Here is a 26,123-nt window from a genome sequence, read left to right on the forward strand (position 1 = left end):
AAGAGAATGAGGAGAGCGGAACGCGCATGTGCGTCATTTATACCGCAGCGCTACAGTGGCGCCCCCAGCGGAGTATGCAGCGGTTACCGTCGCGTCTGTAACCCTTAGCTGCTTCGCATTATCGCGTGAGGAGCCGGAGGTGTTGCCATTCGTTGCGCGATCCCGGAGAGGAGAGGAGCTTCGGAGAGGAGAGGAGGAATGCCGAAGAGGAGAGGAGCGTCGGAGAAGAGAGGAGAAATGCCTCGCATACTACTCAGGGTTCCCCTACGGGAAGATGACGACGGTGGTTGAACGCGAAGCTATCTCGTGACGGATATTTTGGTTTGCCAATCCCTAGGGGCATCCTGCCACAATCATCATCAGCGGTGCCTGGCCAGGCATGTGCAGCAGGGGTGTGGACGACGCACAACAGCGCCCACACAACAGCGGAGGGAACAGGCTCAACCATAAGCTGCTTCGCATCTAAAAAAACAATGGCAAAACCATACTGCCATGTTCTGAGCTTGCGCACAATGCCTTTAAGGCACCTAGGCGCAAGTGGTGGCGCGCCACCACTTGCGAAACACAGATGTCACGCCGCATTGTGTGATGTTTGCGACATCACAAAGCGATGAGCCGGCCGGTGCTTTTTGGCGCTTTGCGACAGCGCAGGCAACAGCGCAGGCTCCTCCTACAACTGCCTAGCGGGGCCAGTCGGGCCGCTCGAACCTCCCAGTGACCATGCTCCTCATGTCGGCCGTGGTCGTGCTGGCAGATCAGTTTTAGAATAGGGGAAATGAGCATTTGAACCAGGTAGGCGGGTCCAACACAACATGCTCACTCACGACAGTAATTGAAGATTTACACCGACGCCTAGCGACACGCTAGCGTTTCCGCATGTGGCACTGTCCCCCGACACTAGGAAAAAGCTTAGCATCACCGCAGTTATATAGTCACCGCTTTACGAAGCCATGCCAACGACGGTCACCAGCGCAATCTTTAACTGCCTTATCACCCCCCCTCTCACGCATTTGTAAACTGATTTTCAGCAATAGTGTCGCTCTGGCGGGCGTTGACAAATTTTAGCTGCTGCGGTGTATGCCGTATTGTGCATACACTGCGCAGTGGGCTCCTTGTCAGCCGTGTAGGCACATGCCTGCTGTGGTCGCGCGTGTAGTGGCGTTTCCACCTGCAGAGAATCTCCATGTTTTTCAGCGTTATTCATAACTTCTAAATTCTGTCACCAATACCTCTTAGCCCACTAAAAATGATAACCAAGCAAAAAGCGGTCAGTAGTCAGCATAAACATAGTTACAATGCATTTCTTTCAACCAGTTCCGGTTTTGGTCGCCGGCAGCACAGACGGCAGTTCTGGGTCATGGCACAAGGTACCGTATTTACACGATTGTAAGTCGACTCAAATGTAGGTCGACCCCCGCAAAATTGCATCTCTCTCTCTCTCTCTCTCTCTCTCTCTCTCTCTCTCTCTCTCTCAAAAAAAAGAAGTGAGCGCATTCCACACAAGGGCAATTTATTCCCGTGATTGCTGAAGATCACTCATCTTCGCTGCAGTCGTCCTGGTGCTGCTGCTGTCATAGCTGCTGCTGTCCCACAGTACGTCGTCATAAAGTGTGAGTCCGCACTTCCCGAACGATCGCACCACGACATCACGTGGTACAGCCACCCATGCAGAGGACCCAGCCGCACACAGTAGCCAGGGAGGCCCTCCTCACACGCCCGCTTGGGGTAAGTTCGCTGTTTGTGAAAGAAATCCACTCATTGTATTCGCGGCGCAGGAGGTCCTTAAAAGGCTTGTTGACCCCCACGCCGAGAGGCTGAAGCTGACCCGTCAAGCCACAAGGGATTACGAGCATGTTGGTACGCTCCTTCTGAAGCACCGCTTTCACCTTGGCGGTGAGGTGGCCTCGGAATGAGTCCAACGGTAGCAGGTTGGGCATGTCCTTCTTGAGGGATGCCCCCGGCCTCAGAAGCCACACCAGACGGTGCCACTCCACCACCATGGAAGCCCTTCGCATTCGCCCGTACCACAACGCCTTTGGGAAGTACCTCTTTAGGCGCCGTCTTCCGTTTGAACACGATGTACGGGTGAAGTTTGGTGCCATCTGCCAAGCATGACAGCATCACAGTAAAACGGAGCTTTTAATTGCCCCTTGAGAGTAGATTCTCATCGCGTGCACCCTACACGTTCACTGCCGTACTGCTGGTCATGTTGAAGTACACGGGAGTTTGATCGGCATTGCCGATCTGGCCAAGCAAGTACTGTCAAGTGTCACGCAGTTTAAAGATGTGCCTATGGAAGGCGAGGACCTTCTCCTCGTATGAGACCGCCAACTTTTGGCACACGCTGGTGCGTCGACATAGAGAGAAGCCAGCCCTCTTCATAAATTTGGATGCCCTAGCCCAGCTGCCCTTGGTATCCCTGCCTGAGATGCGTAGACACACGCTTGTTGTGTGACCATTTCACAGGTGACCAACAGCGACCGGTCACATAAATCGGTCATGTATGCCTCAAGCTTCATCTCCAGCTCCGGAAAGCGTCCAGACTTTTGCCCACGAAAGCCACGGCACTTGGAGTCGCATGAGAAGATTTCCTTACGCTGAAGCCGCCACTCCCGCACCACACGTTCACCGATTCCAAACTTGCGCTCTGCCGCACAGTTGTTCGTTTCCTCGGCATGGAGAATAGCAGCCCGTTTAGACGCTGCTGTGAACGAGCACCGAGAGTTCTTGGGGCCCGGGGCACTCGTGATGGACAGGACGATTCAGCACAACGGAAGCACGGGGCGACGCAGCTGCCTAGGAAATCGTATCACAAAGAGAAGCTCTTCCGTCAACTACCAATACCCCCCATACGGCGGTTCTTTCGTCAATGATCGATGCTCCCACAAAAGTGGTGCGCTCATGGTTCGTGCAGTAATGTTAAAAAAGAAAAGCTTTTGCATAAGAACGTAGAATAACCATGCGCTTTATTCACTATTATGAGAACACATTCGCTGCGCGATGACAACCATCGAAGCAACCGGCCATGGCCGCACCAAAACAAACAATATGGCGGCTGACGGAAACGGCCGCTCATGATTTCTTTTTATTCGTGAGTACGTTATTCGCATTCAAGAAGCGTTTTGCTCGTCTCTAATAGCCAAAATGAGTATTACCGAATCCCTTGAATCAATGCACGGCGCTGACGTAGCCACAATCATATGAACGCCAATTTTCAAAGTCAGCATCACCTTTATTGACGCCAGAATGTACCGTATTTACACGATTGTAAGTCGACTCGAATGCAGGTCGACCCCCCAAAATTTTACCTCTCAAAAAAAAAAAAAAAAAAAAAAAAAAAAGCTAGCGCCGGCGGCGCGCTGCCGCCGGCAGCACCACCGGCAGCACATCGCGCAGGCGCTGCCGGCAGCAGCTTGCGAAGGCCACGCACAAAGAGAAGCTCTTCGGTCAACCCACACCGCGGCTCTACCATCAATGATCGATGCTCCCGCAAGAGCCGTGCGCTCGCGGTATGCGCGGTAGATGTTTCGCTGCGAGATGACAACCATCGAAGCAACCGGCAGCGGCCACTGCCGCGCGATACCAAAACAAACAACATGGCGGCTGACGGAAGCGGCCGCGCACGATTTACTTTTGAGCGATTAACCTCTCACCAACGCGTTCGGAAGTGTACTGAACAATGTGATATGATATGGGCTACGTTAGCGCCGCGCATTGAATCAAGGGATTCGCTAATACTCATTTTGTTTATTAAAGTTAAATAAAACACTTCTTGACGCGTTTTTGCACGCAATTCGTGCGCGTCGGCGTTGCGCGGGCGACTTTTTCATGCCCGCGGCGACGATTCCGCGCGCGCGGCACCTTCTACTGCTTTTAAATTCTACCAGTTCTACCTCAGTAAAACGCGCGCCGAGCGCGGCAGCGGGAGGAGCCTGACGACGCGCTCTCTTCATAGCCGGCTGGCGCCGCCGGAGATGTTTAGGCTTACCACGGTGACGGATATTTGATCGGCGCTTTCCCTAGCGGTGCGGATAATACTTTATAGTGTCGTTTTTGACCACATTATCAGCTCCTTTCCTGCACAAACGTCTTCGTTAGTGCCTTTAGTGATGTCTTAAAGAGCGGTTAGAAGCGGTCGCTGGAGCTACGCGCACCTCTTCGCGAATGGTGCCGCCATGTTGCCGCCGCCGATCGCGTAGTGCGCAGCATGCGGGTGGTATTCGCGGCAGCGTCAGTGCGGCGCATTTTCACGAGCAGAAGACGCCTCATGCGGTTCATAGTTTAGACCATAATTATGGGAACGAGGGTGCAAAGCTGTCCCCACCTCGTAGCACCCCTGATTTCTCGTTTCTCTTGCCGTTACTAGCGGTAGACGGTTCAACTTTGATTCTAAGTCGACCCCCAACATTGGATTGTCAAATTTGAAAAAAGGGGTCGACCTACAATCGTGTAAATACGGTATGCAATGGTAAATTAATACGCTACACTTTGGCCGTAACCATGGGGACGAGGGTGCAAAGCTGTCCCCAGATCGTAGCACCCCTGATTTCTGATTTATCCTGTCTTTACTAGCAGTACACGGTTCGATTTCGATTCTAAGTCGACCCCCCAACACTGGATTGTCAAGTTCAAAAAAAAAGGGTATTACCTCACAATGTTCTGGCTACAAAACTGCAAGTCGTGGCATGAATCCAAAACCGGTGACATTACACACGTTTTCCGCATCGTCTGGGGTGGTGTCACATGGTCCATATTGGCCCACTCATGCTTGCAGCCTCAAATAAGCCGCGAAAAATTTGAAAAGTAATTTGCAAATTCAAGTAATTAGACATTATTTACTGGATTTAATTTTTAATTTGGACACATTTGAGATTGTTTCTGTTCATGATGTTGGCCTTCGATTGTTTTTTTTAAAACATAGCGTTAATTTTTTGCCAATTTGCCAAAGTTGACGATGCTGTTGAGAGACCACCACCAACAGCAGCGCAGGACAGTTTTTCCGGTTCAGGAAAGGGCTACCCAACGTCACCCAGAACCAGCCAGCTCCCAAGGCGCAGAATATTTTTCATCACACTGATCGCGATTTCGCTGGTGCTGGCAATCTGAGGCAGCTCACGGCCGGGCCAATTAAAATTGATTTTTGATGTGGTTCCTGGCATGGCTGGCTGGGAAAATTGCTGGTACACATCTTCAAAAACTACTGAAGCCAATTATATAATTTTTTAGGATTCTGAATTTGGTTTTAATACTCCGTTAAGAACAATAACAGAACCTAACATCTTTGGCTACTCATAGACAAATATGGCTGTAAAGGACTCACACTCTACACAAGCGGCATAAGAATGCTACGTATCAGTAGACTATGCTTTGAATTTCTGTAAATTTCTTACTTTATATGAAAAGTGGCCACCACCACGGCAAGGACCAAGCATGCATCTCTGAGCTCAGCAGCACAATGCCTTAGCCAGTGAGCCACCACAATGGGTTCTGTGTGGTCACCCACCTCAAAGATGATGTCCTGGTATCCGTAGCAGTAGGTGGATCCAAAGGGGTTCGTGGTGTTGGTGGAAGAGGTCCGGTTGAGGACCACGGGCCGCTCCGACGCCTTCACCAGCCGCTCTTGGAGTTCGTCCCACTTCACACAGAGACAGAGACAGGCGGCAGTGAATACAGAGAAGACCACAATACCATACTGGGATACCTGAAACTCAAACTCACACTATGATGCAACGCATTATCAACTTGAAATTTATGGTTTAACGCAGCAACGACGTGTCCGCTACAAGGCCTGTCACAGTAGAAGAATACTAATCAGTGTACAAACTTCCACAAGTACATTTTTGTTTTGCCAACATCAACAACATCGCACCACTTTGGTCAGTAGTGTAGGTTTGAGTACTATATAATATACAACCGATAGTGCCAAACGTTTAAGCTCTGGATGTTCGAGAGAAGAGCCCACAGGGTGCAATTGTCGGCAACCAAATGCATATCAAGTGTGAACATGTCATGTCATCAAGCAGCCTTCAGGCTCCATAGTGCGCGTTTGGCGAAACGCACCGCACTAGCGATTCCTCCAGTGTGCAAGCGGAGGAGACAATGCAAACCTACAGCATTAGAATGCAAGACAAAGTGGCGATCTGTGCCGTCACGGAAAAATGGCACGGAAAAAAGACGGCGACGCAGAGTATAAAAAACACAGGATGATGCCCTACGGGCAACTTGTTCTTTTCCCTACTCCTGTGGGTTTGTCTACTCTGTTGTTGTTTTTTTTTATTTAAGTGTACCACTGTCTTTTTCTGCACCGTTTTCCATGATGTATCAAAGCAAACTTGCCCAACTTTTCATCATGCAGAATCCGTTCCAACTACCGTATTTATTCGAATATAGGTCGACCTTTTTTTTCGAGAAATATTGCCTATAATTAGCTATCGACCTATTTTCGTGATCAAAGAATGTCGACCTATATTCGCGATCAAAGCAAGCAAAAGTACCGAGCTTATGGGGTTCCACTGTCGCGCCCGCCGTTCGGTGCCGCCGTTCTTCAAGCAGCTCCAGCTGCATAGGGACATTAATATGCGCATTTGCAGTAACTGAGCTCACCACGAAAAGAAAGAAATAGCATTAAGGAATCTAATAAAAACATCCGGAGATACCGTCTAGCCACCGCCGCTGCCGATGATGGTGACAGATGGCTGTCACGCAATACAGCAAATTTAAAAAATTGCGGCAGCTAAAAATAATAGAAATTAATAAGTCACAGCAACGTTTATGGCGAAACGTGCTTATTTATACCAATTTATTTTTATTAAGCCTAAAAATGAGCATAAACGTCGCGCCGACGTCGGCTTTCAAGCTATCTAGTTTGCAGGATTCGTATGGTTCTCGTAGCCGCGCGTCTTTGTTGTTTGTTTCTCTCTGCGTCGCCATCTTTTTTACTTGACGGTTCGCACAATCTTCCCTGTTCCGTGGTTTGCATCTGTTGTTGCGCGGCTCTGTGACGATGTCACGTCGGCAGAGCTACACCGCTGACTTTAAGCATGAAGTTATACTTTTCGCTGAAAAGTCCAACAACTGCGCTGCTCAACGCGAGTTCGGCGTGAATGAGAAGTTGATTAGGGGTTGGAGGAAGCAGCGGGACCGACTTTTTCTGTGCAACGGGCGGCGTCGTGCTTTTCGCGGCCCAGCCACCGGGAGGCATGACGCCCTCGAAAAAGAAGTGAGGCTTCACGTGGAAGAGGAGCGCGCAAAAGGCCTGCAGGTGTCCTGCGAGGACATTCAGGCCAAAGCCCGGCAGTTGGCGCAGCGAGATGGGATCAGCCGGTCAGCGTTCAAAGCGAGCCGGGGCTGGGTCCAAAAGTTCATGCGGCGCAACGGACTGTCTCTTCGCCGTAGAACGACAATCTGCCAGCGTTTACCAGCAGAATACGAGGAACGGCTGGTGGCGTTCCAGCGGCATGTGATCCAGCTCCGCCATCAGAAGGACTACATGCTCGGACCAGATCGGGAACGCCGACCAAACCCCGGTGTATTTCGATATGCCCAGTCGCAATACCGTCACCACGAAAGGATCGAAGGACGTGCGCCTGCTCATGACAGGTCACGAGCACACGCGGTTCACGGTAATGCTGTGCTGCACGGCTGATGGGAGGAAGCTGCCGCCCTACATAGTGTTTCGGCGGAAAACAATCCCGAAAAACGAGCAGTTCCCCAGGAACATGATCATTCGAGCGAATGAAAAAGGCTTCATGAATGAAGCGATGGTGAAAGAGTGGTTTCAGTTGGTTTGGATGAAGCGACCGGGAGCAGACTTGCACCTTCCAAACATGCTGGTCTTGGACTCGTTCAGAGGCCACATTTGCCCGGGCGTGAAGGAGACCATACAGAAGGCCAACACGGACCTGGTCGTCATACCTGGCGGTATGACGTCCCAGCTGCAGCCACTGGACGTCGCCGTCAACAAGCCCTTCAAGGACTGAGTCGCCAAGTTGTACAAAGAGTGGCTCGCGAAGGACGATGCCGCCATGACACCGACGGGACGGCGCAAGAAGGCACCCCTGAGCGAAGTTGCGACGTGGGTCAAAAACGCGTGGGATGACCTGCCAGCGGAGATAATCCAGACTGGCTTCAGAAAATGCTGCATCTCTAACGCGCTCGATGGCACCGAGGACGACGTCATTTGGGATGCCGAACACGCCAGCGAAACGTCCGACGACAGCTTTCCCGACACCACTTCCGACGATGAGGCTTGTGTCTAGCGAGGCTGAGGTGAGCCGATTGTAAATAAAGGTGTGTTGTCATGTTTAAATTTTTCTGTTTCTCAAAAAATATGGGTCGACCTATATTCGAATATTTTTTTTTATTTCTCGAAAGGCAGTATGTATAGGGGTCGACTTATATTCGTGGTCGACCTATTTTCGAGTAAATACGGTAACCACTTCACATAATGTCAGCACAATCTCGGTGAATGCTACTTCAACCAGAGACACTGTCAGTGCCCCCCCCCCCACCCCCCTTCCCAGGAGCCACACCCAAGCAAGCAGCAGAGGCACCTTGGTGAAGGCAGTGACAATGTGTCCATCTTGGTCGTCGGCGACGTCCACCAGGGTGGCCCGGCGCTGCTCGGGTGTCGGAGGCAGGCGCAGGCGGAGCCTGAATGGGCACCGGTAGTACTGCTGGAAGTTGAAGTGGCCTGGATAGTTGCTCTGCAGCACCAGCTTCTTCACCACGTGCCGCTGGGCATCAAACAGCACGTCCTGTGTGCAGCGGAGGGGCAAAGAAGGGAAGTTGGAGTGCCCCAAGGTGGCGTCCTGTAACCACAGCTCTTCTTCTTTTTTTTTTTTTTTTTTAAGAGCAGAGAAAAAGGAGCAAAGCGACAGACACTCAAAACAGAGCTTCCTGAGGTCAAGGACAGGGGATTTAAAAGATGGTGCGCCCCAAGGTGGCATTCTCTCACCATCGCTCTTTTTCCAGCACTTCTTCCCATAATATGGGAACAGAATGAGAGGAAGGAACGGTACAAAGCAATAGAAAAAAAAAAGGGTTAATTAAGGGGGCAAGAGAGGGTGGAGTGCCCCAAGGTGGTGTCTTCTCACCACTGCTCTTCTTTCTTCGAGAGCAAACACGAAAGGGGTAAAGCAACAGAGACACTTAGAACAGCACATCCTGAGGCCAAGAATAGAGAATTGAAAGGGTGGTGTGCCCCAAGGTGGCGGCCTATCGCCACCACTCTTCTTTTTTTTTTTTTCAAGAGCAGGAAGGAACGGAGGAAAAGGGGCAGAGACACCCACCAGTCCGAGGGTGAAGTAGTTGTAGAAGTAGTCCGAGGCCCTGGCGGCGAGCAGGCGGTGCGAGTCCTGCGCATGAATCTTCATCTTGTCCTCCTCCTTGTAGAAGACCTTGTTGGGCGAGCCCAGGGCCCACACCACATCCTGGAAGGACACAATGGGGGAGTCCACAGTGAGTTGGGACAGGCACAGAACAAGTCTGGCAGTGCAACCTCGTGCAAACTTCTTTACAGTTCATACTACAAGGACAGCATAAAACACGTCAACATTCCCTGCTCTCTAAACCTTGACACGAAATTTTGCATGCTGAAAGGAGTGTGCTGACGTCGAAAGAAGATGACCACTAAGCTGCTGATGCTTTAATTGTTGGTATGTGTGGGCACGCATGTTCTTGCATGTGTGAGTGTGTGGTAAACAAGACTGCAGCAGCAGAGCCAGATAAGTCACATGGAAATGAACAGACCATCTAAAAGAACTCCCTGAAAATGACACAACTCTTTGTGTTTTCGTTATACAGGAACAATCTCAAAAGCTTATCACAACAGCTTACCTAAAGGACAGGTACAATGTGTGTGTATGTTTGTGTCAGGGTCACATAGCTCCGTCTTAGAGTATCATGTATGCCTGTCTTTAAGATAAATTTAGGGTCACATAGCTCCGTCTTAGAGTATCGTGTATGCCTGTTTTTAAGATAAACATTATACTGCCACACATAAGTTATTGTCATCATTACATTATTACAGCTCACTCCTCACTGAATAAGAGATGACTCGCTCTTTTACTCAAGAAGCAAAGTGATAACTGAGGTTACTCCTCATGTCAGAGAGTGGCAAGAGTAGATGGGAAAGTATTAATAACACCCTGTTAGTCCCATTTGAGGAGCAAAGTCACAATTTGCTCCTTAAGAGCCACCACTCACACGAGCAAGGAGCGGATAATTAGCCCACATACTCTCGTTGTAATGAATGTTCTTGCCACAGCCCTTCAGAAGAGCAATTAACCCTACACCTTTCAAACTGCCTGAAGCGTAACTCAGATACTGAACAAAAAAAATCACAGCCACATTACTCGTCTTGTTCTGCAATGTAGCAAGAGGGGTGCGGGGTGAAGGTAAAACGTTGCAGCTTGCCACACACCACAGAGGACACTGTTCGTGCTTGATCAAATATCTCTAATGTTTGCTTATCATATTCTTCATATGCTAGCAAAGGCCTACTAATTGAATGTGGAGACAGTCGTTCAGAAACAGTGGTAATGAACAGCAACTGAACACTACTCTCGTGAGCTCAAAAGAAGGTCACTTTCGCCTCACCTGAACAGAGTCGCCGAAGTACACACACCGCGTCAGCTTCTTCTGGACTGGCCCAGATAGCCGTGACATCTCGTACGCTGCACACACCAGCACACGGTCACACACCCCCCCCACGGCCTCTAAGCATGCCTGCCAGTCCAATGAAATCTGATTTTTTGCAATGCATTCCAGGGTTGTGCCCTAATGTTCAAAGAAGGCAGGAGGCATTCATGAACAGCCTAGCTGCAGCACTCCTAGATATTCTGCCCCATAATTTCTGTGACCAGAAAACAAAAAAGTGAAACTTTACCCAAGTTATTTGAGACGTAACATAGACCAACAGTAGTCTAACCTCGATTTAACGAAGTCCTCACAACCCACAAATTATATCACTATATTAAGAACTTGTTATACAGTCATACTGTTATTACATCATTAAAGCAGGCTTACAAGAGAGCTAAAACACTACAGGGCAGTATCCCAGGGTTGCTTGACTGCACTACTAAAACACCCGAGTTCTTAAGTGTTCAGGCACCAAGCTACAGATGGTGCGATGGTGTAACGATGTCTTCCACTCCTTTGAGTAACCACCTCCTATTGCTTGCTCCAGCTAAGCCTAACCTTTTTCTCTGCACTGGCTACCAACAGAATATGGTCGGTGAGTAATCACTCACCTTCGGTGAGCAGGGTCAGCCGAACGCCTGTGGTGGTATCACCCTCCCTTAGAACCTCCAAGCTCTCCAGAAAGCTCTGGTTCCCAAAGCAGCATAGGGGCAGGGGCGGCGGCCTGCACGAAGAGGGAAGGGGGTTCGAGGGAAGTCGTTCCATTCCGTTCCCCTACTGCATAATACCAGGCACAGAGCACATCTCTGCTTTTTGCCAAGGCTAAAACCTAAAAACACAGCTCGTGAAATTCCGGTTTGACAAACACTTGTGCCTAGTCAGATGCTTGATGTCGGTCACACTTTGTGAAATTATAAATCAAGCGCAGTAGAGCCTTTTAACTTAATCTCTGGCAGACTACAAAACGTGTTTGTATTGAGTGGATCTTCAAATGTCAAAAGAACAATTTGTTCACACCACCATCAAATATTCAAAAATTATTTACAATTTCAAATCAACCGAACCCAAATTGTCAAGACTTGGAATAACATCACACGGCAACCAATCGCCTTCCAACAGAATGCTTATCTTCCGGGAGCTGTTCTTGAGACATACAAGGGCCAACCCTACACAAAACACAACAGCACTTTAAATACTTTCACCACCTCAAAAATCTAACGGCCTTCCGAAACTACAAAAAAGATCATAGCGGCAATGAGAATGCCCAGCTTACATGACCCTGCAAAAGCAGCACAGACCAAGCCAGTAGAGGAACATTGATTGATTGTGGGGGTTTAACACGCCGACGCAACGCAGGCGATGAGGCGCGCCGTAGTGGAGGGCTCCGGATTAATTTTGACCACCTGGGGATCTTTAACGTGCGCCGAAATCTCGTACACACGGGCGTTTTTGCTTTTCGCCTCCATCAGAACAGCGGCCGCCGCGGCCGGGAATCGAACCCGCGACCTCCCAGTAGAGGAACAAGTGGTGTGAAGCACTGACCTGGTGTCGGCAAGGCTGTTGCCGTAGTAGATGGCCATACGGGAAACCAGAGGCGAGCTCCCATTGGACAGCTGACCCGGAGGGGAAGAGCCAAGGGCTGCGTCCAATTTGCACTGCCAAGGGAAGTGCACATCAGCACTCCAGAGCTCACTATCACCACATCGTCCCAGGAGACACTTAATCTACATTCTACGTAGATACTAAAAGCTGCATTCAGACACCACGTTTGGCATTCCTCAGCTTAACAGACACCACCAGTGAGGTCACTGCTGTTCTACTGCCTTCCCACCATCATAAAGTACGCCCATATGCCCAGAAGACGCAGCCAAGTGTTGGAATAGAGGCAGATCAAGTGGGATGATTACACTGCTTTACCCGCTTACTTTACAACAAAACATAGCAAAGAGCAGGCCCCTTATCACAGTGGCCTGCAAAACAGGGTGACTGACAGCTGAAGCAAAGAGCCATTTTTCCTTTGAAAGCAAACATCCAAAAGGTTTTGTTCAATCGGTTTGGAATTGAAGCAAAACTCGAGAACCCACCCTACAAAACAATATTTACAATTTCTCAGGTTAACTTCGGCAATTGGTACAAAAGAAAAAACCAGGCAAGTAGGCTAAGCTGAGAGCTTCACAACAACTTTTCTATGGTGCAACATAAACAGCAACAAATGCATTAATAGACATTTAGCAAAGCTGGTGCTCTGGGAGTAACTTTCATCTCTGACCTACAATGAGTCAGTATTGGTCAATGTGCATTATTATTACCATTCATTGCAAGTCCTATTCCACCCCATTACTGTATTAATTTCATTATTCTGCATTAAAGTTTGAAAATGTGAAAGGCTCAAACAAGACACCTCACATCGTGCCCAACACGTAGAAAAAAGAGCTTTCCAACAAGGCACTGCAAACAATACTTGCCACTTCAGAGTGGAGCCACCATGTAAATGAGCGACTCAAGCCTACGTCTTGTCTGTTGGAGCATGCTTATATGCAATGAGTCCAAGTCAAGTGTAGCTTCATTCACTTTGATCTGAACTTGCAATGCAATCACTGTACTTGCACATGCTTGATAAGTCACTTTTCCTACTGCGAATAAACTCTAGTACTACATCCAATTTCATGATTTTTTTTAAGCACTTCTCAATAAATTTGTTTACGTGATAAATCAGATTGGCAGCCAATTGTACAGGCAGAGAGTGTGAAAAACAGTAGCAATGCACTGTTCTGCATGATTTCAGTCAATATTTGAGATCGACGAAGGAGCACAGAACACGGACGATCGCCCACTCAGTAGTATTGCAGTGGATTGTCCCTAAACTGCTTGGAAAATGCTTTTATAGCTTCATTCAAGCCCTCTGCTCTCCTTGCTTGCAATGATCGATGTGAAGCTCATGTTTCACGGCACAACACTTTGAATAAAAGCAACGTGTTCTCACTTAATTTCACACTTGCGCTCACTTTATCTCTCACTCTTGCAGAACACCTGATACTTTGCTCAATAAAAGAAGAACCAGACATAATTCCACGAGGTACACGAATACTAACAACTTTCCCCTACAAATAGAGGGAACTTTTTCTCCAAAGTGCAGGAAAAGTGAACATTAAAAGCTGGCCAACAGCGAGTAGAAGACTTGTAAGAGTTTCTTTGTTTCCAACCAACATGGCTAGGATCACCTTGAATGAAACGTTCACAACCCAAAAAAAAGACAAGCGAACAAAGATGACACCAACAAGCACTTACCGTATTTTCCAGTGTATAAGTTGCAGTTTTTTTCGGAAATATTCGTTGGTGCGTCTTATCTACCGGTGCGACTTCTGTATAGAATTAATTTGGTACGCGGCGGCTGCACGTGGTGTAGGCTTGAAAAGGTGCCTGTGCGCTGCGTGATGTCAGCGCACATTAAGAGACAGCTCTATGGTCTAAATGAATGAATTATCTGTTAGCAAGTCAGAGGAAGAAGGCTTCGATGATTTTGCCTAAACGCCGCCTGTAAGTACATGCCATCTGTGTGTATCAATAAGCAATTTTGAGAAGTTAGTCCAGTCTAGACTTTGGACGGTATATGCGGTGGCCGCCGCAACCATGTCCTTTCACTGAACCTTCAAACGAACTGATCCTCTAAGGGTTTACCTGATTAACAAGTGTGTTTTGTACACACTTATACACCGGTGCAACTTGTATACATTTTTTTTACGGAAAAACTGCCATTTTGAGGGGGGTGCGACTTATAGACCGGAAAATACGGTACTCTTCACTTGAGGCTTTCACTTGATGGGGCACTTGAGGCTTTCGCCATAATTTTCATGGCCCTTGCATTTCGAAGTACCCTGACCAACGCTTATCCACATCATCTCTCTTTGTCTGCCATGTTTTTTTTGCTGATGTTGCAAAAGATATCATTCAATGGAGTACCAACTAGCCCAAACTTTCACATCAATCACTCACCTTGGAGTCGGCCAGGAAGGAGAAGGACAGTCCCCGGAAGTGAAGCACAAACATCTGCTGGCTGGCATCGTACTCTGAAGACAGCAGGACACAAAGTGTATTGCATCAATAAAAGTGCACAGCATTTTTCTGCAGCTACAACTACCCTGCCATCCACTTTGCTTACCCGTCAAAGGGCTTTTTTTTTTTTACAAACTAACGTTTTGTGTGCATGTGGTGCGTGAGAGCTGCAACACAGGGGTAGATACTGAGCAAGAGCAATATTAACCACTATGCAAAATAACACAAACACAGCCGAGACAGCAATGTTGTACAGTGCAGGCCTTTTATAACGCAATAACTTACAGTGCAACACCAGATATACCGTTGGTGCACGATTCTAACGCGCACCTTTCTTTGCCTATAAGAAGCCTTGAAATTTGCGTGCGCGTTACAATCGGGGTCGCAACTGAAACCGAAAAATGTGTTCTGCCAGGTACGCGGTGTCAAATTATTTTCTTTTTTTTTAGAAAGAAATGGTATTTTCTTAATGTAATTATTTATTTTTTTAATTTTCATGCGTAAATTTACCTGCACGTTGCAATGAAGGGCGCGTTAGAATCGTACAAATATGATAATACAGGTTTTTATGGTCGCCAATCGGCACCCAGTAGAACTCGGTGCATAAATGTGTTGTTTAAAATGCAGTCACCAAAAGGAGATTAGTTTTTTAAGAGGCCCAAAAATTGACTAAAACTATTGACGCATCATTCCAGGGTAGAAGAAAAAAATTGAGGAATCCCCCATTCAGCACAGTGCGCTTCACTTGGCTGCGGAAAAGAAAAAAAATATCGCGCCCTTTTCATTTGCACATTTCACTTGATCTCACGTGGTAACCACAGCTGTCCTTTCCCTTGGCGTATCTCTGGAGATTGTGAGTCACCGCACTATGAGCTGACTCTACCAGACCATCGTAGCAGTGACAGTATTTTACTAGACCATTATATCGGCCAGCAATAGCCTTTCCCACTGGCAGAGGATGAAATAGCATGCAAAACAAAAAAACGCTTGCATTCTGGGCCTGCTTGCACGAACAAACGTGCTTATTGGTAGTCTTATTCACAGTCTAGTCTTATTCATGGACTTTAATAAGTCCGCGAATAAGGTTCGAACTAGTCCACTCGCTCGAAAGCCCTCAGGCCAGGAGTGGTCTTATTGAAGACTATAGGGACAGCCGGTACCTAGACGAGGACTTGAGGCCCTTAGGGAAAAGCGGGGAATACGCCGCAAAACTGCTAGTTGGCGTGGCTGGCATTAGGAAAGCATTTATTTCAAACCATGATTGGTTAAATTCAAGAAATGCTGACCTTCAGGCGGCGTATTTGGGCCTTGTCACAAATACGTTACAGTGATTCACCATCCCTGGTAGGCCAACTCGTGTGGCCGGGCCGACCGGGTTTCGGTCACCCAGCCGCGTAAACGAAGTCATAAACAAAGATCGTCTGCTACGAAGCGTGGGCCCTAGACGCACTGGGCTGACGCGAAAAGCGTCCACGTTGTCTCACACTGTCGCAACACGACTCGTGCTTGTCATCTCACCGTGAATTAGACAGTTGCGAATTGGCTTCGGGTTCATCGTCATCGACTCAGATGCAACGAGCACTCCTGCAGCTCACGCCGTCAAGAACGGAGACACTATCGCAATAACCCGCTGCCTAGCCAGCAGCTCGCTTATCAAGGGCTGTTGCTGTAAACAATCGCGCTGTAGAATATAGCCGAATGTTGATATCATGCATGCTTTTATGCGTAAAAGATCCCAACTGCTCAAGCAAAATGCGCAATCAAAGTACAAACCCAAACAATCAAGCTTCGTAACCGCTACTTCCTAAGGAACTGGTGAAAAGACGCGAAGTCAGTGCAGCTTCTCTTTGAAAACGCGATTTTAATTAACGCTCACGGGCAGAGGTATTGCAGGCTGTTAACGTTTTGCTGTTGTGTATAGTTTTGTTGTCACATTGCAGTTCTATTGTGAACGCGTATTTGTTGTTTCCGAGTTAATGGGAATTATTTTATTAAAAAATACATTTGTTTGGCCAATTCCGTGCCGCCTTTTTGTAGCCACTGCAGCGACAGCCAACATAGCAGACGATCACACGTTTACACCGCGCGCTCGGCCGCCCGATGTCTGCCCTGGAGAAATATTGGGCCGCAGACAATCATTCCTATCCATCTTTGTTTGACGTGAGGGAGATAAAAAGCCGCGCTACCCGGAAAAAACAAGCACACGCCCATAGCACACAGCGAAAGTTGTTTTAAAACGGTGGTCGACTGCAGCCGTCGCTGCCACATCAAAGTAAGTAGGCCTTGCGGCTTCCGGCGCCAGCGTTGTCTGGCCCTTTCCACCCTCTCTCCTGATGGCGTTTGCAACAGCGTCGAACTACTCAGAACAGGCATTTATTTGTTTGAAGCAGACGTCCAAGCGGCCGCCACTCGGCATTGTTCACCACTTCTACGGTTTCTTCACTCGTTTTTCACGGTATAGAGGTCGATCTTGATGATGAAATGACTGACCACGTCAGCATAAGACTGTGAATAAGACTGCTCAGAGCAGGCTTATTCACAATATTATCCCGATCTTATTTAGAGTCTCATTCGCTGCCTTATAAGTCTCTGGAAAGCGTCTTATAGCCTAGGGAACATAAGACCCTGAATGAGACTGCTAATAAGATTAGACTGCAAATAACACTGTCTCATTAGGCTTCAAGCAAGCAGGCCCTGGTTTCGTTGCATCAGCAGTACGTATCACCTCGACATCCATCCTTCATAATGCCAAGAAACAAAAAATTTGCCTCTTCAAAGAAAAAAAAAGATGTTAAAGCCACGTTTACAGATTTGAAAAACCCTACAGTAGCGGCTGATGTAAAGAAAAGAATCGAAATAAGCACCATGCCCGTGCATTTAGTGGCACTGACTTGAGTTGTGGTAAACAAAGAATGCTTGAAAGATAGGTTGTACACGTGGCTTGGTATATAAACATGTTTTGGCAACAGTGCGGCGCAGTGCAGGCCTTCACAGTTCCTGCGGCATATATTATAAGCACTCTACACTGCATTACAAGCGAAATATGTAGCTCGAAACCAAACCACACATCATCAGGCAATGGCAGTAAGCCACACTGCGCAGCCCCATGTCTCCAATCAAACTCTTCCGTTGACTGGTTCCAATACAGTTGAACCCCTTTATAAGAGACACTTACTGGGGAGCAGTTTGTGTCTCTTATACGAGATGTCTCTTATAAGCAGGGAACCACGTTTTCACTAACTGATCAACCCATAGTTCAATGTGGGCACCGTATGACTAAAATAAGCTCAAAAGAACGCTACAGCATGTTGCAAAAGATTCATTCAAATTTATGTTTGGCTCCCAGAATTTATGAAACAGTTCTGAATCTTTGTTTGCTTCATGACTGTATTTACGCTGTTTTTTACAACTTATTCTACAAGCTTTCTTTCCTTTCACTGTTTGTGAAAGATGAATCGTAGATGTTGAGTTCACAAGCCTCATGATAGCCGGAGCGCACAGCTTCTCCCACTGTGTGCTCAGGCTATTCATTACACTTGCAGGACTCAACATCTGCGATGCTTCTTGATTGGGAGTTACGCGAGTGGGAGAGCCCGCATGTGCGGTCGGACTCCAATGGATGGCAGTAAGCTTCAACCACTTCTGTAAGTTGCATTTCCATCGGCAGGGCTTCTCATCATCATTTCATAGCTGACTGAATCACTGTGTGTTTGCTGAAGTTATAATTATGGCGACTGCAGGCGTCTGTCGTCCACCTGTGTTTCTGAATGGAAGCAACTGCAATTAGTGACTGGTGGCACTGCATCTGAAGTTAAAATGTCTGTTACAAGCGAGATTATTGATTAAAGTTCAAGGATGACTTGTCCCTTATAACCAACTGTCTTCTACATCCGATGTCTGTTATAAAAGAGGTCAATTTAATGGGAAAGATAGGACAGCCAACCATGTGGGTGAATAGTGTCTCTTATACCCATTTGTCTCTTACATCCGTGTCTCTTATAACGAGGTTCGACTGTAGTGAAAAAAAAAAGCCCAGCCCATTATCTCGCACGTACAAAACCAATGACATTCGCCTCCCCTGATGGGTTTAGCGTGGCCTTCGGCAGATAGCGTAGAAAGCCACTAACCTTAGCGTCCCTCTGCAAATTCAAAGAAGGCTTTTTTAGCACACGCAGGTGGCACAACTACATGCGCACTTTGCACCCTTGGCATGGAAGGTCATTTTTCTCGACAAGGTCTTACTCCCCTCTAAGGCGAGTTCGCTGTGTTTGGTAATCCCAGTTCACAATCATGACTTCTCCCAAACAGCGCACCTCTCCACAGCACTATACCAAAAGAAAAAAACACAAAAACAAGCCGCTGCACACATAGAGTTTCGTACAATAATAACTAGAGGGGAAGCTGGAGCTAGTGTCAAGGCGATCCCCGAGACAGCGCTTACACTTCAATGGGAATGACGGGTAGTTCTGGAACCAGATTGCATAGGATCGAAACGGGCCTAAGGCTGCACAAATTTTTTTTTTTTCAACAACACTCTTATTGCGCAGCTAGCTGTTTACAAATTACATGGCAAAGAAAAAAGTTAGTAGCCGAAAATAGGTTTTGTACGAAATAAAACTGCACGTTTAAATAAAAAGCAGACGCAGAGTCGCGGAGGTTTGCGGAGTACGTTTACCATTTGCCGCCAATTACAGTGGGACGCGAACTTCTCCAACAACTGTTCATAAAAGTTTCGATGCTTGCAGTTTTTAATATCAAGAAAAGTTGTCTGCTGCTAAAAAAAGAAACCGATTACTTTTTGGAAATGTTATTCTAGCCTGAATTAGTCACATTCATCAAGCAGCGTTCCTATCAGCTGCTGGTACTGCTGGTCCACACCGTAGGAGCCGGAGTTCGCACGAGAGGTGCGGCTGTTCAAGCAATTTGCAACCGTCATCAGTTATAAAAATAGATTACTCTGCGAAATGAGTAGCGCCAGAACTCCTAATTTGCAGACAACTTCGCCGCACACAGCGCCGTCATTTGTGCTTTCATGCTCGCTGTGCCGGCAACGCATTGATAACCCACCCAATTCGCAACTCTGGTTGTAAAACATTCCACTGAGGGCGGCGCCAGTGCGCACGCGACATGCAGTTCAAGGAGAAACGTATTTTTGAATGCTTCTTCCAACACCCCGTGTAGGTAAGCAAATGCGTTCATGTAAGTCTAAAACGAAAACGAAACTGCCTGCAGGATTCAATCGATAGCAACTTCGACAAGCCATCAAGCGCCAATCCGAATCCAGAACTACCCATCATGCCCATTGCAGCGGACGATCGCAGCACCAGATTCTTCTCTAGTTGTTATTGTACGAAACTCTATGGATGCGCATGGCAAGGCAAATGGAGAGATGACTGGAGCGCGATTACCTCCTGGGTGTGTGGCCCCGAAGCAGTCGTCAATCTGCTGCCGGGTGGGCAGCACCTCTGGTGAGCAGAACGTGCTCCCACTGCATGCCAAGCAAGGACAAACAGAGGAACACATCACCAACACTGAAGCCACAGGGGCCAAACAGGACACAGAACTACCTATAATGACACCTACAAGACTCCTGCTCCTCCCTGAAGACTTATGAAAAGACGACCTCAATTAAAGAGCACACTTTGTCTTACCCCATCCTTTAACCCACTTCCTGCAACAGGCGTGGAGACCTCTTGCCTCCAAAAAAGGCTTTTCTCACTCTCTCTCTCTCAGAAGGCCACACAATTCTACCCCATGACATTTAGCATCAATTTTGCTCCATGCACGATAGTTACAACGCAGTAGATAAGGTATAGTGGAAAGCCGAGTTTTGTCAGGCTGATTAATGTCTGCAGTAGCTTCGCCCTGTCATCTTTCTCGTGATAACAAAGCTGAGGTTGTAGCAAAGAAATGGCCTCAGATAGGGGGCAGGTTATTTGAGTTATGACGATAGTTTCCGGTGCCGCCCCCCATCCAACTGTGACGTGAAGCTCCTAATAAAATAAAAAAAGAAATACACCATAGGGAAAAAAAGCTGCACTCCCCAGCACCCATAAGTCCAGGTTTAAGTTTCTGCAGCTGTGTTTAGGGGTAGAGCAGCAAAGCTCTCACTGCACACTCCTTCGTATTTCCATTATCATCGTAATTTTCTTTCTTACAGTGACACCGCAGTTATATGTAGTAGTTAGGAAAACTTGGTTAACATCTTTTAACAAGAGCCACATAAAAGTAGAACAAAATAAGGCTCTCGGTGGAGCTCCTTAACACTCCTTGTGTATGGATACACGTGAAGATGAGCAGTATAAAAAACCTGCACAAAATAGGGTGAGATATTTTTAGCCCGAATTTTGCATGTAAATTCACACATTGTACCACAAGTAAATCCCCACAAGTGGATCCAAACATTTTACCACTGATATAAGGCGTGCTCAAATGCAGAACATGCAGAGAAGTTTCGGTATTGCCAAGAAGCCACAGCAATCAGGGTTCTCTAGAACAAAGATCTCGCTTGAGGTGCATACCTACCTCATACCACCGTCTAAATTTTTCACCGAATACAACAACAGCGCCCCAGAGCTCGCTCACCAGTAAGTCAGCTTGACCTTGGACATGTCGGTGACTTCGATCACCTGCGATGGCAAGAAGAGGAGAGGAGGAAGCAGTGAGGGGTAGCGAAGCGACAGGAAATGTTGCGAAAGTAACGATCCCAAGGCTGTACGAAGACAAGACAAGCCGGGGTCTACGAAAGCTCCTGGGGTGTCTCACCTTGAGCCTTTGTGAGCTCGAGTCAAAGCTAAGCCGGACGCCATCTTCCGACAGGAGAATCACCAAGTCACTGTCCAGAGGGCACTGCACACAAAAGGCGAGAGTTTAACCATAGAGTTTCATACTCGTATAGACTAGAGAGAAATGTGGCGCTAGTGTCTACGTTAAAGTGTGCTTCAATGAATGTGCTGTCATGTACCGCGGAGAAATGTTCCCTCGTTACTTGGCATGGCTCACCAACGAGCTCGAAAGTTGTCTGTGGCTGCAAAAAAACACCGCAAAACATTATTTAAAGTTGTTTTGTTAATGGAAAAGCGGAGGCCCGAATCTCAAGAATTATTTAGACACTTCAAGCAAGATGAACAAAAAAATGTTACTCTTCTGTTAATTTTGGCTTCAATATCGAAAAGAAGCCGTGTAGCTAGCCAAGTCAAGTAGGCGAGGAACGTTACTAGCTGCTATGGCGGCGTTTACGACAGCATGCGATTGCAGCGACATATTTTTTTCTAGTATATATTAGTATGAAACTTTATGAGGGTTAAACAGTTTAACACAGAGGGCAGCGAGTACCAACTTGCTGGCAATCGTGATAAATGCACTCATTTGCTTAGCTCCCGCTAGTGTCACTTAATAGTGACACCAGCTCTTATTTTTTCAAAGTGTTCCCGTCACCACCATGGGGCACATAAAACTGAAAACTTTGCTGCTACAAAAGTTCATTCTTCTTACTCCAGGAAAAATGAAAAAAAAAAGGCACCGATCAAATTAAATATATTTTCGCTATCATCATAATCAGCTTATGTGTATTTCAGGATGAAGGCCTCCCTAGAAGAGATAACTAAACTGTATGCTTCACGACGTATGCCCACAACGCTGCCCAGAAGACAGGCTTTCTTTTGTTTGCGATGAATACTGAAAACATGTTCAATGCTTACTCCGTCAAGTTTTGTCAATGAGTTGAATGAACTGCGCACAAAGCGCAGGCGATAAACAATAAAGGTGCCCTTTCTTGCGCATCGCAATGGAACAATGAACATTGTTCATTGGCCAGTTCACGCGTGCACATTTTCTTTGTTCCACCAGCCCGAACATTGCCCCCTCCTCACCTTCCCGGTCAAGCAGAAGAAACTCGTCACCAACAAACGATATTAAAAAGAAAAAAAAAGCAATCAAAGGATTCATTTAGAGAATCTTCCCTCACTCTGGGTCATAAGGTCAAGTGTTGCAGATCACTGTTTTACCATGTAAACAGAAACAAAACTATTTAGCGATCAAAAACAATGTTCCTCACAAAAAAATTGCTGCAAATTACAATACACCTGAAACTTCATCTGCCCTGACCAATCGTAAGGAGGGGTGGAACAGGGTCCATGGGTTTGGAAGCAGTCCTGGGAGCAGGCAAAATTGCCTTTTGTAGCAGGCTTGGAGCAGTCACAAAGGCCTTTTGGAGCAAATTCGGAGCAGCCAGAAAGGCCACTCGGCAGAGGGTTGGCACAACCCGCTCTGTAAGCCCTCTGTCCATTAAATTTGATCTATTTATATCAGGCGTTACACCGTGCACTAGGGCCAACTCCGAACCAGGAACACAGTTCTTGTACTTTATCAGAAAATTTACAATATGTGGAGTTATCTGGTGAACCTTAGGCCCCAGCAAGTGCGTCACGTTATAACCGTTCAAAGGGTAAACCTCATGCACAGAGTCAAAGAGGATCAGATAACAGGCCCCGCTTCATGTCCGGTAAACGGCAGTATTAAGGAAACTCATGGTGGCATTGTGTAAGACAAGGTATTTGCTTGCATTTTTTCAATCAAACAGCGGTTTCAGTGCATGCAAAGCAGAACAAAGCTTTGCTTTCGCCTGTCCCCAGGTTGCGAGAGCCAACGTACGCGTGCCGTACACTTTATAACAAGAGCGTGTTAGAAGGCATAACTAATGCTGGACCATCCTCCCCATAAGCAAAGCTAACCCCATAGTTCACAAGCGAATGTGAGGAATTTCGTCACAACATGGGAGAACCAAATTAAGAAGCGAGAACAAAGCGTCCAAAACCGTTTTTGTTCAACACATGCAGCTACGCTCATCAAAAATGGTCAACTAAATTAAAGTTCACCTGCAATAAAGTACAACCTTTCATGCAAATATTATTCTATCGGGTTTGCGATGTCACACAAGAAAATTGCAGTTACTTTTGGTGATTTTCCATTGATTGTGTTGCAGCTGCCGGCAGTGGGAAACAAAACCGTGCAAATGCAACAAAAATAAATTCGAAATGCAAGCTCGGAAGGCTTATAATGCCTGCGGCCTTACAGCTACAACTGCAAAAGCCAACTTCTATAGCTGCTCATAGCCTTGGTAAAACCAAAACCATAACCACCTTTAAACCGAAAACATTGTGTTACTCTGTTCTAGGGCCATTTTCCAGAACACTATAACGATGTTTAAGCCAAGTTTTCGGGCATGGGGCATCACGGCGGTCGTATCTTGCAGCTCGATGCGGGCGCTGCGTCGCAGGGCGATGCTGATATACGAGTTTGGCGCAATAGGGATGCTTCGGCGCAGGATGGCGCAAGAAAACAAGTTTGGCGCTCAATGGCGCAAATGACGCAGCTGTTCCACCCCTGCGTCAATAAAACTTGGTTCTTGTTGCCTATAAAATGCACAATAACTACACAAATTGAGCGACACGGCCTATCATATCCAAACATCCACTGTTTTAGAACCACTACAAGAAGAACCAACAGCACTGCTATACAGTACATCCTACATAGTACTGCAGAGTGCAAAGCAACCACAAAGAGGTTTTTGTAGAGTACGGACGACGCAGGTGGCTTTAATGAATGCCATCTTTTCACGCTAACCCCTGACAGGCATAATCCACACATGTTGGTGTTCCCCGCCGTGCTTTGTCAGTGGAAAATGAGTCACAGCAAAACAGAAAGTGAAAGAAAGGTACTCTTTCTCCCACAATTGGCTTGAGAGTGACATAACTGTTCAGAGTGCCAGGTGGTCGAAATTAATCTCCAGCTTTCCACTACGACGCCCCTCATTGCCCACGCGTAGCTTCGGCGCATCAAAGCCCATAATCCAATCCAATTCAATCCAAGGGAGAGGAGGTGTTTTCTGACCTGCTCATTGTAGATGATCTGGACACCCTTGATGACCCGGAACTGTTGCTGAAGAATGTGGACCACCTGGCTGAACGCCATGCCTGCAGAAAGAGAGGGCACGCAAGGGAAACGGGGAAATCAGAAAGGCCTCCTTAAATAGAAGAAAAATTATTTGGTGAACAAGAACAAAACAAAACTTTGTTCATTTCGAAAGAAATAGACTATGGTAACTCACTCAGCTCCATTCTGACCACAAAAGATTATTTGAATCGACAAAAATGCCCGAAAGATTAAAAAACTTTCATACTTCGCATTTCAGTGACATAATGTGGGCCAGAGTGATGTCATACAGGACTAAAATCACAGTTATCAGTGTCTTAACTGAGCGTTCTAATTCAAGTGATGCAATCAGACAAAACTAAAGGCCCCGCTACAATCGCCCAGCATGTTTCTTACCACTGGCACCCGCAAGTCGGCACCCGCGAATCGCACAAACAAGATCATGCGACGTCATACAGAAATTGCAAGAAAATGGCAAGGGAGTCGCCACTGCTTCATATGTTTTCTGTAATGTATCGCTTATTTCTTTGTAGTTTGCAGTAGAATTTGTAACACTGCTATTGGAACAAAGCAATTTTTTTTTTAGTAAACCTTCACGGCCCTTTTGATTCCCGGCCGCGGCGGCCACTTTTCTGATGGAGGCGAAAAGCAAAAACGCCCGTGTGTACGAGATTTCGGCGCACGATAAAGATCCCCAGGTGGTCAAAATTAATCCGGAGCCCTCCACTACGGCGCGCCTCATCGCCTGCGTTGCATCGGCGCGTTAAACCCCACAATCAATCAATCAATTCACGGCCCTTTTAAGGGGCATAACATGACTTCGGTGTTTGAGACAGAAGCCAATAACAATGTCCCAGGTTAAAAAATGCCTTAAGCAATGGAAGTGTTTGGGCCTGTTGGTTCATACTACACACAAAAAACAGCGCTCAAGACGGGACAGAAGGAAGGAGGCTACACACACAGAGCTGTGTGTGTAGCCTCCTTCCTTCTGTCCCGTCTTGAGCGCTGTTTTTTGTGTGTAAAAAATGCCTCTTCCGAGACAGCAATCAAAAGTATGCGTCTCAACTGATTTCATTTTCCTTTCTGTTTCTGCTTTCTGCATAACCGAAGAATGCAGGTTAACCACTTTCAGGAAGGGATGGACAGTTAATGATAGCTATCCACACCAAGTTCATCCATTCTAGCAATAGTAGACTATTTACCAGACCACTGCGTGACAAAGCTATTTACTACTATTGAAGCTGTCGCTATTAGAAAAGCAGCTGCGTGCTCTCAGAGCTGCATAAATCCAAACCTTAGGTTACGAGTTGACAGGAAAGTCTGTTCTCCCATACCTTCCAGCGTTGGAAATACAAAAAGATGCTGTTGACATGAACAGCATTATTCTGTCATAGCCAAGATAAACAGAGACAGCATTCAGCTTCCAACAACTAAATATGCTAAGCAGCTTTGTGCTGACCTTTCGCAGGCACATGCGCCTTGACTTTTCTGCATGA

The 26,123-nt window shown here is 47.0% G+C and overlaps 1 protein-coding gene across 2 annotated transcripts in view; it reads right to left on the reverse strand.

The window, feature by feature from the left end:
* LOC144137635 (phagosome assembly factor 1) overlaps positions 1–26,123 on the reverse strand; it is a 43,483-nt gene that overhangs the window by 9,782 nt on the left and 7,578 nt on the right. For both annotated transcript variants that reach the window (XM_077669578.1, XM_077669576.1), the window contains exons 2-12: positions 24,586–24,668; positions 21,460–21,543; positions 21,280–21,323; positions 20,103–20,182; positions 14,635–14,708; positions 12,184–12,296; positions 11,253–11,365; positions 10,600–10,676; positions 9,291–9,431; positions 8,553–8,756; positions 5,504–5,635 (exon numbers count right to left, since the gene is read on the reverse strand). In XM_077669578.1, the coding sequence (XP_077525704.1) occupies positions 5,504–5,635; positions 8,553–8,756; positions 9,291–9,431; positions 10,600–10,676; positions 11,253–11,365; positions 12,184–12,296; positions 14,635–14,708; positions 20,103–20,182; positions 21,280–21,323; positions 21,460–21,543; positions 24,586–24,668 (1,145 nt within the window). The remainder of the gene's footprint in view (positions 1–5,503; positions 5,636–8,552; positions 8,757–9,290; positions 9,432–10,599; positions 10,677–11,252; positions 11,366–12,183; positions 12,297–14,634; positions 14,709–20,102; positions 20,183–21,279; positions 21,324–21,459; positions 21,544–24,585; positions 24,669–26,123) is intronic.

This window comes from Haemaphysalis longicornis, unplaced genomic scaffold, assembly GCF_048455015.1.
Source record: "Haemaphysalis longicornis isolate Haplotype H1 unplaced genomic scaffold, Haemaphysalis longicornis Haplotype H1 scaffold_43, whole genome shotgun sequence".
Classification (NCBI taxonomy): Eukaryota; Metazoa; Arthropoda; class Arachnida; order Ixodida; family Ixodidae; genus Haemaphysalis; species Haemaphysalis longicornis.